The sequence below is a fragment of the Lolium perenne genome, chromosome 3 (genome assembly GCF_019359855.2).
Source record: "Lolium perenne isolate Kyuss_39 chromosome 3, Kyuss_2.0, whole genome shotgun sequence".
NCBI lineage: Eukaryota > Viridiplantae > Streptophyta > Magnoliopsida > Poales > Poaceae > Lolium > Lolium perenne.
In genome coordinates, this window is record NC_067246.2 from 323,683,550 (window position 1) to 323,696,343 (window position 12,794).

The 12,794-nt window shown below is 46.2% G+C and overlaps 2 protein-coding genes across 4 annotated transcripts; both read right to left on the reverse strand.

Annotated features, from left to right (window-relative positions):
- Positions 1 to 4,538: 4,538 nt before the first annotated feature.
- On the reverse strand, positions 4,539 to 6,242 carry LOC127345699 (glucan endo-1,3-beta-glucosidase GIV). Its single transcript, XM_051372208.2, has 2 exons — positions 5,883 to 6,242; positions 4,539 to 5,560 (listed from the first exon to the last, which is right to left on the reverse strand). Exons 1-2 carry the CDS (start codon positions 5,959 to 5,961, stop codon positions 4,572 to 4,574), a joined length of 1,068 nt encoding a protein of 355 aa, XP_051228168.1. The 5' UTR covers positions 5,962 to 6,242; the 3' UTR covers positions 4,539 to 4,571.
- A 4,078-nt stretch (positions 6,243 to 10,320) lies between these two features.
- Positions 10,321 to 12,572, reverse strand: LOC127345698 (glucan endo-1,3-beta-glucosidase GIV-like). 3 transcript variants are annotated; one of them, XM_051372207.2, is made up of 3 exons: positions 12,291 to 12,572; positions 11,813 to 12,083; positions 10,321 to 11,369 (listed from the first exon to the last, which is right to left on the reverse strand). In XM_051372207.2, exons 2-3 carry the CDS (start codon positions 11,889 to 11,891, stop codon positions 10,372 to 10,374), a joined length of 1,077 nt encoding a protein of 358 aa, XP_051228167.1. In that variant the 5' UTR covers positions 11,892 to 12,083; positions 12,291 to 12,572; the 3' UTR covers positions 10,321 to 10,371. The 3 variants fall into 3 exon arrangements, with proteins under 3 accessions (XP_051228167.1, XP_051228166.1, XP_051228164.1); XM_051372206.2 differs by having other exon boundaries at positions 11,813 to 12,120; XM_051372204.2 differs by having other exon boundaries at positions 11,813 to 12,572.
- Between the last annotated feature and the right edge of the window lie 222 nt (positions 12,573 to 12,794).

A 12,794-nucleotide genomic window follows, 5' to 3' on the forward strand; every position in this document is an offset into this window, starting at 1 on the left:
AATGGTCAATTTTGACAATTCTAGTTTGATCACCACTTTGAGCCCTTGCCATTCATTTTTCCCAAACCAACTCTTGCTAACTCTTTGCACCATTTCAAAGTCAACATCAAGGTGAACAACTTTGGTGAAGATCATCATGCCAAATTCATCTTTGATCATGAGCAAGGCTCATCCAAAGTTCCAACTTTCTCACATATGCAACATTCTTCACTTAGCCAATTTTGCCAATTTTTGAATTCTAATTTTTCCACCACCACCTCCAAACCTCTCTGGTCATTTACAACTAATATCAACACTCACTTTTCAAACACACTCACCATTTGAATTATTTCAAATTTGGACAATTTTGTAAATTCCAAAATTGGGCACTATTTGCAACTATTGCAAATAGTGATCTAATCTACCCTAACCACCCCAATCACACTCTACTGGTCCCCTGGTCCCCTCTCACTCTCAATGCAGCATAGAAACCCTAGTGGTGCATGCATAGCATGCATGCACACACCATGCCGGCCATGGCGCCACCTTGCCGAGCCTCCCCTCTCTCCCTTGCTCCCCAACCCTGGCCACCTTGCCCTAGCTCGCCACCTCGCTCCTCTACGTCGTCTAGCACCAACAGAAGCAAGGTAGATGCCCTAGCTACACCGGAAGACGCGCGCCCAAAACCGCCAGTATGCCGCTCGCGTCGCGACCATGCGCGCCATGGACGCGCACTGGCCACGCGCCACCCCGCCAGTACACGCAGCCCCTGGACCCCCTGCGAGCACCGTGAGCCTCACCGTGACACCGCGACGCCGTTGGACATGCCCTCGACCACGACCCGCACCCGCCGTCACCGGAGAAGCCAACCCTGCTCCGCCGCGGGCGCGACAGACATGGAAGCAACGCGACATAACCAGGCCCTCCCCGACCACGCTGTCGCCACCATTCGCCTCGCCTGGACACGTAGAGCATCCCTGCACCCTCGCCTAGCTCGATAGCTCGCCGGAGACGCCGCGCCCATGTCGCCCACCTCACTGCCCCGCAACCCTCATGCGATTCTATAAATAGGAGGTTCCCTGGACCAAACCAACCACACCAGCTCACTCCCCACCTCTCACTGCTTCTCCACCACCACTCCACTCACTCAATCGTCGCCGGAGCCACCCCAATTTGGAGATCGGAGCCGCCAGTACCTGGTGGACGCCGCCGTCGATTGGAGCTGTTCCAGGAGGAGCCGCTGCTACCAGTCGACTCCCCGTCGTCCACAACTTCATCGCGCACCTTGCCAACCCTAGCTGGAGCCACGGTGAGCTCTCCGACCCCCTACCCTCGCCGCCAGCACGTCGGGTTCTCGTCGGAGAAGACGATGAACCTCGACCGTCGATCTGCGTTCTAATCCAACGCTCCACTTTAAAACATACCGCTTCGGGCGTTATAAGCCACTGACGCCTGGACCCCACCCTGTCAGCGCGCCGCGCGTCTGTGGACCGTGGCTGGGCTGGACTGGGCCGTTTTTATTCGAATCTGGCCCAGTTTCGTTTCCCGCCGGCCCTCTTAATTCAAACTTCTTTTAAACAATTCCAAATAATTTCAATACTGCCCAAACTTTGAAAATCAATAGATTCAAATTGGCTTAACCAAATTCAATGAATTTTATATTGTTGGAAAGCTAGTAAAATGATCTAACCAATGCCACTGGTCCCATGGCCAGATTCTTTGTAGAATTAATATGATAAAAATAACAAGACAGGGACTTTTCCCTATTCAAATAATTCTTAAAAATCAACCAAAATAGATATTAAGTTAATTCCAACTCTAATAGCTCACATTTGACTTGCACTAATTGTTTATGCAATAAAATGGTGTGGTTACTTTGTATGATCATGCCATAGTTTAATGAATGGATAATATGGCTAGTTTAACTAGTTGATATTGTCCAAAACTATTAAAGTAAATGTTGTGAAGTCTTGTACTTCATTTAAATTTGTCTCACATGAATTCATGGGATGTTTGGACCCCTGGTCCCAAACTCTCTTATATGAATTACTTGAGATTTAAATCAAATATAGTGTTATTTAAATAGTATGAGGTGATCTACCTCATTTAAATCATTTTCACAAATGATGATGATGAACATTTGACTTGGGTCAATATGAGTTCATACATGATTATTTGAGAAATTAAATCTTAAGAAGATTTCAATGAGAGGAAATTATTTCTCAAGAACCCTATGGAAACTATCATTTACATATGAAATACAAAGAAGTGAATTCTACTTAACCCCCACAACCCATGCACCCTAGTTAATTTATTTGTGTGCATAGAGTAGTTTGTGTGTTATATGTGATGTATAGAATGACCATTAAATTAGTGAGTAATTATACTCGTATTCCAATTTAGACGGTAGCACCGGAGAATACGCCGAAGAAGAAGGTTGCTACCAAGAGGAGGAGGAGGAACAGTTTGAGAACTACCAAGGCAAGCTATTACCAATGCAAGCTATTATTCTTGCAAAGTGCAAAGCCCCTTGGGGCAAGGCACCATGATTCTTACCTTTTCTTACATGAGCCTATCCCAAGTTTTTACATTACAAGTTTTTACTTGTTTTCTAAATGAGTTACTTTTATAGTTAACTTTGGTCAAAGTACGAGTTGGATACTAGAGTAGTGAGTTACTCTTCTCCAAGCAAAGCAAGATAGCACCCCTCATGAATTAGAGCTAGTGCTAATGAATTAAAACTTGACTACTCTAGATGGGAACAATGTGAATTTGAAAGGATTTTGAAACCTTGGAGTGAAGATGCACTCCATTGAATGATTTTTGAAGGTGAATGTGAACAAGAGAAGATGGTGATTTTTGATAAACAATGATGTGGGTTTGAATGCGATACCTTTCCAATTATTAAGTACCCCCACAATACCTGATTATGGGTAGGGTTTAACTGGAAGTTTATGCGTCTTAGTATAGGTTCCCTCTAAACAAGCGTCATCGGGGTTATGCCGAAAGCTGCCTCTACCACAAAAGAAATGATATGATATGATGCGAAATGAGGTGAATGTCCGGCCCAAGCCCTATGCAGTTCCCAGGCTGACTGTCTGTCTTCACTGGGGGGCCAAGCTCATGGGGAGAAGTGCTCATACTAGGATTTGTAAGTGAAAGGTTATGGTTGATGATCCGCGTACTGTGTTACGATGATTCAGGGTAATCCCGACGGATGAAATCAAATGTTGTGGCACAAGTGTGCAACCTCTGCAGAGTGTAAACCTATTCGAATAGCCGCGTCCACGGTTACGGACGGTTGGAAAGGCCATACAGTTTCCGATGTCATATCTTTGAAAATGATGTTGAAAGGTGATGGTGAAATGACTTGGGGTGAATTGAATTGAAATCACCACTTGAATGGTGGGAATGACACTAATGTTCCCACTTGGGTTAGTTAGCACTTGAACAAGCTTTTCTCCAACTTTGTGAACTAAAACTAGCTTTATGCAAATAAACTAGAGCTTAGCAAACCGTACTAGAATGTCTAGCACTTACATTAGTATTAGTTTGCGAGTACTTGAAGTACTCACGGCTTTGTCCCTGGCTATTCAAATGGCCAGAGTATGACGATGACCAAGGAGATGACCAGCAGGACGCCTACGACAACTAAGCGCCTTCCGACGTCAAGCGTTGGCCTGTGGACTAGAGAGTCCTTGTATCTTACGCTTCCGCTATGTTGAACTATGAACTTGTGTTTGTTCGTTGATCAATAGATCAACTATTCGTGTAATATGGATCATGTGATTCCAAATTTGTAAGACTTATGGTTTGTAATGAATGATGACTGTGATACTTAACTATTATGCCTCGCAACAACAATATTCCTGGGATTGCGATGTATGACATAATAGGCATTCGGACTTAAAAATCCGGGTGTTGACAGATTGATTTGAACTAAACGTCATCTTTCGCTTGTTCTAGATATTTTCCAAAAATAATTTTAGGTCCACAACTTGTCATTTTATCGGATGTATGATTTCGGTTTTGACTGTTATACTCCCTCCATCTGATGAAAGTTGTCTGAAATTTTTCAAAATCTGGATGCATCTAGACACTATCTTTTTTTGCGGGTATCTAGCTAGACACTATCTAGTACATAGATACATTCAAATTTTTACAAAGATCAGACAACTTTTATGAAACGCATGGAGTACAATCTTTTGAGCCCTAAACTAATTCTCTGAGATTAGCAAATCCGTTAGTTCTGTGGTAGTAGATGTAGTCATCCAACTATATGTTCTTGTTTGTAACGATAATAGCAATTTCGAGACAATTTGGTGTGGTGGTTGAATGAAACGGAAGATGAGCTCAAACTTAACAGAAACAAACGTGTGCGAATTATCTTGATACGCGCCTTGCAGGCATATTTTAATGCTTTTCTAGGCCGTGTTTTAGTTTGGTTTCATTTGTGTTTATTCTTGCATAGCTTCTTTTGTATGTACTGCTTTTTCACTTCTAAACTTCTGATGCCACATACATGCCCGATTTTAATAAAAATATAATTCAAGTTCCATTTCAATTTCAGATATGTGAAGGTACACATCAATCTAATGCCTACGAGAGCCACGCAAGTGGGTGCGGTTCGCTGCCACTGAACCAGCGAAATTAATGGGGTACACGGGCGCTTTGTTGGCAGGGTAGAAGAGCCCAAAGTTCCTCTCTGTCTCTTCCCCGGTCTTCTGGTTCTCGTTGAACATGGCGAACAGATACGCCTCGATCGGGCCAGGCTTCTTCGGCGTGCCGTGCGCTACATGGTCGACCAGTCCCTGGTTGTACGCCCTTGCGTTCTCCATCGTCGCCGCCACCCCTCCTGCCGACGGCCACCCACTCTCTGACACCACCACCCTCACCCCCGGCGCCCCGGCTTTTTCCAGCGCGGCGTAGATGGCGTCCACCATGGCGTCGAAGAGGTTCGTGTAAACGAGCCTGTTCCCGCTATCCGTCAGCGGCGGCGCGCCGGGCTGGAACGTCGCGTAGCTAAGGCTGATGTTGCCGGGGTTTCCCAGGTAGGCGAAGTAGGGGTACACGTTGGCGAGCAGCGGCGCGCCGATGGTTGCGAGGATCTGTGCCACGTCCGTCATGTAGGTCTGCGCGAACACGGCGCTGGAGGGTGGGAAGGAGTTGGCGATCACGTCCATCTTCACCGCCGTGGAAACCTTGACAGCGCTGAGACCCACGGCGCCCAAGGCGTCGTTCAGGTTCCGCATGGCGGCGGGGATGCTTTGCGTGGCCCCGCCCGTGAGCTCGTTGCCGACGGCGATGTACTTGATTTTGACGTCAGGGTAGTAGGGCTTGACGTTGGTTTGGACCCAGAAGGCCGCGTTGGCGGCGCTGGCGGCGAGGTGGGCGACGTCATTGTTGGTGGTGCCGAGGATGAGGTCGATGCCGGCATTGCGGAGCGCGTTCAGGGCGGGGGGCTCGACGGTGTAGACGCGCATGCCCGAGATCGCCAAGGAGCGGTAGAGCTGCACCACGTCCTGCGGCGAAGGGAGGTTGCTGCCGATGATGCCATAGCACACGCCGATGGACTGCACGCCTGCATGCATAAGCACACCACCGAAGAACAGAATTAAATAGGGTACAGTATATATCCAGCTGATTCCAGACATAAACATTAGTTGGACAGAAATATCCAGATATACAGAATCGTCCAAAGTCGTCTCTAGTCTAGGTACATCGATAGTTGATAAGAAAAACCACAGCTCAGTGACTAATGTACAAAATCGATTGTTAATTATCGAAACCACAGCAGGAATGGTTAATCGTATTGTTTTCAAAATGTTCACCCCTGCCTCCAAATTGGCCAAATGAAACTGCATACAAGCATATTAGAAAACACAAGATATATACATCCATACCTGCAGGGGCGGAGGCGATCAGGACTCCGACAAGCAACGCCGCTGAAAGCACCGGATCAAAGCCTCTCATGGTCGGCATCGTCTCCTACGGCCCTGAGCTACTCTTCTTCTTTCTCGTCGACCTGAACTACCCTACTCTCTTTGCTTTGACCGTGTGATCTACACCAGTACTGCTGTGTATAACAAAGCGCCCGTAGCCCCTTTATTTATACTCGCGCAGCTCAACGCGTGAAATTACAGCGCCCTACACAACGTGTGGAAATTGGGTAACCTTAGCAATTTCTGAGCTGTCACATACCAAATATATTTCCACCGCATTTATGTTTCCAGAAAGAAAGATTCTGGAATTCATTTTTCAAGATTTTGCTCTTCAATGATTGACACATCTCCTATCTGGAAACATAAACACGGTTCGAATATATTTGGTATGTGACACCTCTGAAATTTCCAATTTGGAGACTGCTACTTCAAGAAAGAAACATTATCCTTGCTGGTGCCTTGAAATTTCTACAGCCAAAAGCATTCAATTCTTGGAGACACGTCTAAATTGGAAACTGTTAAACATATAATCCAGGCTTCGAAAAAAAAACATTCTACTTGAAGATTTGGAACTTCCAATCTGGAAAAACGTCTTCGGATGAGGCACTTGAAATGCGGCGATGCTAAAGGGTAGTGGCGGATGAAGAATTTTGATGCAGGGTGGTCCACCTATGTAATTTTTTGTAACACAAGTAAGGCAATGCCAACATACGCATATAATAATTTTTAACAATAACATTATGGTCATACAAACATATAATAATTCAATTTTAAGTTCGAACTTTTATTAAAAGAACCTACATACCTTTATAAGCTTTAAGAAGACTATTTTTTATCGGGTTACGCCTTGTCATGGCCATAAAAGTGTAAATTAAATTATCTTCATCTACTCTTGATGGAGGAAGTATATCGCTTAATGTCCCAAGAAGAGATGTGATGTCTCTGTTTCCGGTCCTCTTTATTTTCAACATTTCTACAATATAAATGTTTGATATATTTTAGTAAATGGCTAGAAATCGTTGGATATCAAAACTTTTAAAAGTTCGTATAATTTGGGGCTGAATTTACCTAGATGTTATTTTAGAGAATGAACAAAATGGAGCTCTTCGGCATGCTTTACTTGGAGGGTGAATTAGCCTGTTGCTGGCCTGCTCCACACCGCCAACGACGATGATGAACGAACGTTGGGAACCCAAGCCACCGTCGTGGTCCGTGGGGTGCCGTTGGCCTCCCTACTCTACCTCTAAGTTAGGGGAAGGCAGGGCCACGGAGAACAGGGCCTCGGGGAGGCTAGGAGCAATGGGGTGAGAGGAAAAGCGGCGGCCTGAAAGTTCAGAGATGGTAAACCTACATTGGGGTGAATAGGTTTCTACAAATTTTAATTCTTTCTTTGCAATATTAGGTTTTGCGGAATATAAAGGTGAGCCTAATGAAAACTAGATGATGCACCCTATATGAAGATACAAGTAACTCGATCACGAAGGCTCTCACAGGCAAATATGGCACAAGTAAAGAGTTCGATTAGGGATAACCGATAGCACGCGGAGACGAAGGTTTATTCCCGTGTTCCCTTCCTTTGCAAGAAGGTACATCACGTTTGGAGGGGTGGAGGTCCCACGAAGGATTTCCCAACGCCACGAAGGCTCACCCTATTCTCCGGAGCCTATCCCACGAAGAAATAGCTCACTCACTTGTGGTAGACTTTGAGGTGGCCTCCAAACCTTCACAATCTTGTCAGGAGAAAATCCACAGCCCGGATGCTTCCGGACTTCTTTTGCCCACCTAGGATTTCCAAGGAACCCTAGAGAGCAAGTATCTCGATGAATACAAGGGGAACAAGATTTGGCTCGGTGGAACTGTAGATCAGACCCTCCTCTATCTTTTCCCCGGAAGGATTCGAGTTTGGGTGGAGGAGAAGGGAGATCTGAGGCTTTTGGTGTTTCTATCAATGGAGTATGAGAGAGAGAGAGCTCAAGAACAGTTTGTAATGTAGTACCTAATTGTTCAGAGGTAGGAGAAGGTGTATTTATAGTGTCACTTGAAATCTGGCCGTTGCAACTTGTCCACCTCAGCATTTCTTCGAGGAACCCGGTCGACCGGTCCTGGGGCCGGGCCACCTGGCGCAGGGGCTGGTCCAACCGGCCCACAGACCGGACCATCTGGTCCTGACCGGGCTAGGCGCCGGGCCGTGACCGGAGCTGGAATTGTCGCGCGGTACATGGCCTCCGGATGTCACCGGAGCAGGAGCCGGTTGGCGCCGGGGCGTCCGGTCCACATCCCGGTTCGACCGGGCAAGAGACCGGACCAGTCCGGTCCAAACCGGGCGCCAGGCCAGGCCACTGCCGGGTTAAGGGGAAAGGCCCCTGGATTGTGCCTGGTGTGCACCGGTCCAGGGGCCGGTCGGCGCCGGGCCAGCCGGTGCCAGAGCCGGTCTGACCGGGCCAGAGACCGGCCAGTTGCGAGCAATCCTTCTTTTCTGTCGAAGTAGGGGTCTCCCTTTACCTTGTTCCATTGATACACCATTATTCCTATTTGGCTAATACATGAGAATAATCTCATATACATGTATTAGACCAAATACTCTAGCAGTGGTGTCATTGTTACCAAAATAATGGATAAGGGTAAAATACCCTTACACGGCCAGTGGGAGCTAGAGAGCCGAAGAGGTCAGCCGAGTCAACGGCAAGTCATGGACGGATATATACCATACCAAAAACTTATCGGAAGTAGATTTTTTACAACTATGTGAGACTGAGACTTTGGGATGGTGCTGATGAGACATGTCATCGAATGGCCATAGCCCACATGGAGAAAAGGGGATGAATGGATATAAAAAACAAAGGTATGTCAGCGAAAAGAGAATAAACATAACGATTCAGGTGTCAAAGGGCAGGAGAACATAGGTCACTCTTCTTTTATTGTTGGTATGATCCCCTAAACTCAGATCAAGGTCTCAAGCCCATGCTAAGCAATTTACATGTATACCCCATGTAGGTTCATGTTAGTGAGCTATGATAATTTCGAGTCTATTGACTCATGATAATCGGCTTATAGGTTGTTTGCCGGTGTAACGGATGGCATTGCTTTTTTCACGTAAAATGCATATAATTCAGTGGAGGGTGAACAATTGGGCAAAAGGAATTTTAGAAAATTATTCTTTGGTCCATACATGTTCTCACAAACATCAATCCAATTTATATACACTTGAAAACAAACTGAGTTTGTCTCAATCTTTTTTTAGCAGAGAGTTTGCATCAAATGCACCCACATATTTTTATTCGCAACCGAGCTTTCTAGGCCTGGCCTAGCCTAATGTTTTAGCATGCCAACTGTGATGTGCCTTGTTGGACAAGAACTGTTTTTTGCACTAGAAAATCTATTCAGTGTATTAGGCCTAGTGCACCTAATGCGCTAGAGTTAATACTTTTTTTCAATAAATCATAATAAACCCGGAAAAAACATCAGGCGGACAGAACATATCTACGACGTTGTAAAATTTGAAAATAAAATTGAAAACACAGATCGAGACATAAAAAAAGATAAATATCCATGTAAATAGAAGCTAATATAACTTGGGCCATGTATTTTTTCCACCAACACTAATCACTAGTTTTGTTTCTAAAATTGTGTGATGAATCTAGAACTAAAATTTAGTAGTGTTGTATATATATATTGTTTATGTACTCTAATTCTTATAAGAATTTTATAACTTGTTAAATGTATAACTCAAGGACCAGTGACGGGCCGAGGTGTGTGCACCACTAGCCCCGGTGCAGAGTTTATACAACAACAGCAACATCAAAGCTTTTTTCCATTGTAAGGTAAATTCTGGTATTCTGGGATAGAGATACTTGACCAATTTCGTCCTCCAATTGGCCAGAGCAGTAAGTAGGGGGTAACTGTAGCTGTTAGAGTCATAATGTTCTCATGCAATATACCATGAGAAAATTTCTTTTTAGCATGCCTAGAAATCACTACAACATGTGACTCAAATGTCCACAATAAAAACAGAAGCGCTTGCAGCATATAAAAAAAACTTGTAACACCAAAAGATCGCGAGAGAAAGCAATGGCCTCCTCCTCTCAAACGTGGAGGCACCAACCTTTTGGTGGCCGGGTGAGCTTGGATGTGGTGACCCCGTGCAGTGGAGCCACCTCTCGAGCTCCCTTTCACATGTTGATTAGACGTACATACGAGAGCAAATGGGGAAGAAAACGAGTGGTCCACATCCACTCGTTTAATATTCTTCTTCTACCTTTCTTAACTGTACGAACCACATAGATTACCAAGATATACACGCAGATTTTTTTATTCGAATCTTTTGACAATTATAAATATGCTTTTTAGATGGAGGGATCATATGTTCCCGCGAGACGAATGGAAATTCCCCAGAAACACGGACAAAATTTTATTCGAATTTCATTTCATTTTAAGATCCGTGCACAACAATCTAATAACGTGGCAGTGTTCCTGCAAAATTAATGCCATACACGGGCACTTTGTTGGTAGGGTAGAAGAGCCCAAAGTTCCTCTGTGTCTCGTCCCCGGGCTTCTGGTTCTCACTGAAAATGGAGAAGATGTACACCTCCATCGGCCCAGGCTTCTTTGGGGTACCGAAAGGCCCAGGCTTCTCAAACGTGCCCTTACCGTAGGCCACATGGTCGATCAGCCCCTGGTTGTAGGCCCTCGCGTTCTCCACTGTCGCTCCCACCCCTCCCGCCGACGGCCACCCGCTCTCAGACACCACCACCGACACGGCCGGCGCCCCGGCCTTCTCCAGCGCGGCATACATGGCGTCCACCATGGCATCGAACAGGTTGGTGTACACCAGCCCGTTCCCGCTGTCCGTCACCGGCGGCGCGCCGGGCCGGAACAGGGCGTAGCTGAGGCTGATGCTGCCAGGGTTTCCCTGGTACGCGAAGTAGGGTTGCACGTTGGCGAGCAGCGGCGCGTTGATGCTTGCCAGGAACCGCGCCACTTCCGTCATGTAGGACTGCGCGAACACGGCGCTGGACGGCGGGAAGGAGTTGGTGATAACGTCCATCCCCACCGCCGTGGACACCTTGATGCTACTAAAACCGGCGTCGCCAAGGGCATTGTTGAGGTTGCGCATGGCGGTGACGACGCTTTGGGCGGCGCCGCCCGTGAGCTCGTTCCCGACGACGATGTACCTGATTCTAACATCTTTGTAGTAGGGCTTCACGTTGGTCTGGACCCAGGAGGCAGCGTTGGAGGCGCTGCGGGCGAGGAACGCGACGTCGTCGTTGGTGGTGCCGACCATGACCTCGACTTGGGTGTTGCGGAGCGCGTCGAGGATGGCAGGCTCGACAGAGTATACGCGCATGCTGTAGATGGTGTTGAAGCGGTAGAGCTTCACCACGTCTTGCGGCGGAGGGAGGTTGCTGCCCTTGGTGCCGTAGCACACGCCGACAACGGCGGAATTCACGCCTGCGCCGTGGAACAGAATTAATTAGGTACACTAATTCAGACATACACTGTACTACAGTACAAAGCCGTTTCAATTGAGTATAGGTATCAGGAAATAATCGTTTTGTTTCTGAAAAAAATCCATCGATCAATGATCGATAATCATCCATAGTTAATATAAAAAACCCAAAAAATATTTACAATTACAAAATAGGTCTTTAAATAACTTATATGAAACTTCAAAATAATACTACTCCTCATTCCCATGAAGATTATCTAAGATTAGTAAAAAAAATAATATATCTAATCCTATTTAGTGTCTAGAACTCTAAATACATCAAAATTTTAACAAATCTCTGACAACCTTCATGGAAACGAAGAAAGTAATATAGAACTTTTTCGGCGAACAAACAGAGATGCATTATGCAACAGAAAAATTAAGCAAGCTCTAGATATATACGTACCTGCAGGGACGCAGGCGACCAAGACTCCGGCGAGCAACGCCGCTGCAAGCACCGGAGCAAAGCCTCTCATGCCCGACATCGACTCCTGCGTAAGGCCCTCAGTATTCTGCTCTCTTTTATTTTACAGTGTGATGTACGCCAGCACTATGTGTCACAAACCGGCCGGAGACCCCATATTTGTACTGGCGCTCAACGTGTGAAATTACGATAGTGTACAACTTTCCTTGACTATTTCTCCCCCATCTTCTCTACCTCGTCATTCACAGTTCACCTGCAGACTTTCACAGCTCAGTTCTGCAATTTCTGAGCTGTCACATACAATAAAATCTATTAATTCCCGCTACATTTATGTTCCAAGGTGAAAGATCCTCAAAATGAATTTTCAAGATTTGCTCATTATTGTTGGGCACAGCTCCCATATATCTGGAAACATAAATAAATGCACTGAAATTATATTTGATACTATGAGCCAGTACACCTGGTCCACCATCGTTGACACATTTGTCATGTCCCTTTGGCAGGGTGTGCCAACATGGTGATGGTCGGAAGACGAGACCCAGCCTTGTGGTCAATCTTCGCACAGCTGAGCCACTTCTGCGGCATCTTGCCGGATGGGAAGATGGTCCGGCGGTCGGCTATTAGGGCATAGTTGGCGGGAGGGGAATGGATGATAGGGACGAGGAGTGGGGACTGCGGTTTTTAAAGTAAGACCCGCTGACGGTTCACCTTTTATCCGCGTGACCGCATTGCTGGTCCAACTTTGGGTTGGGAATGTGTTGGTGTGCGGCCTCGCGGCCGTTTACGTCATGCCTTTGGTTCTATTTTTGGTGTCCTCTTATCTTCGAGGCTACAAATAGATAGAAGTTGTCCATTGGTGCCAGCCCGTGGGAGATGGCCTAATGGCGGCAACTGAATTGCCGGTGAGACATGATCACATCACCATAGGAAGAAAAGGGCATAAATGGGTAGCCGAAAGAAGCGT

Bases quoted from the DNA above. Each gene is read 5' to 3' on its own strand.
- LOC127345699 (XM_051372208.2), bottom strand. From the start codon at position 5,961: ATGCCGACCATGAGAGGCTTTGATCCGGTGCTTTCAGCGGCGTTGCTT. The intron at 5,561-5,882 runs GTATGGATGTAT...TTATGCATGCAG, and splicing joins GATCGCCTCCGCCCCTGCAG to GCGTGCAGTCCATCGGCGTG.
- LOC127345698 (XM_051372207.2), bottom strand. From the start codon at position 11,891: ATGTCGGGCATGAGAGGCTTTGCTCCGGTGCTTGCAGCGGCGTTGCTC. The intron at 11,370-11,812 runs GTACGTATATAT...TCCACGGCGCAG, and splicing joins GGTCGCCTGCGTCCCTGCAG to GCGTGAATTCCGCCGTTGTC.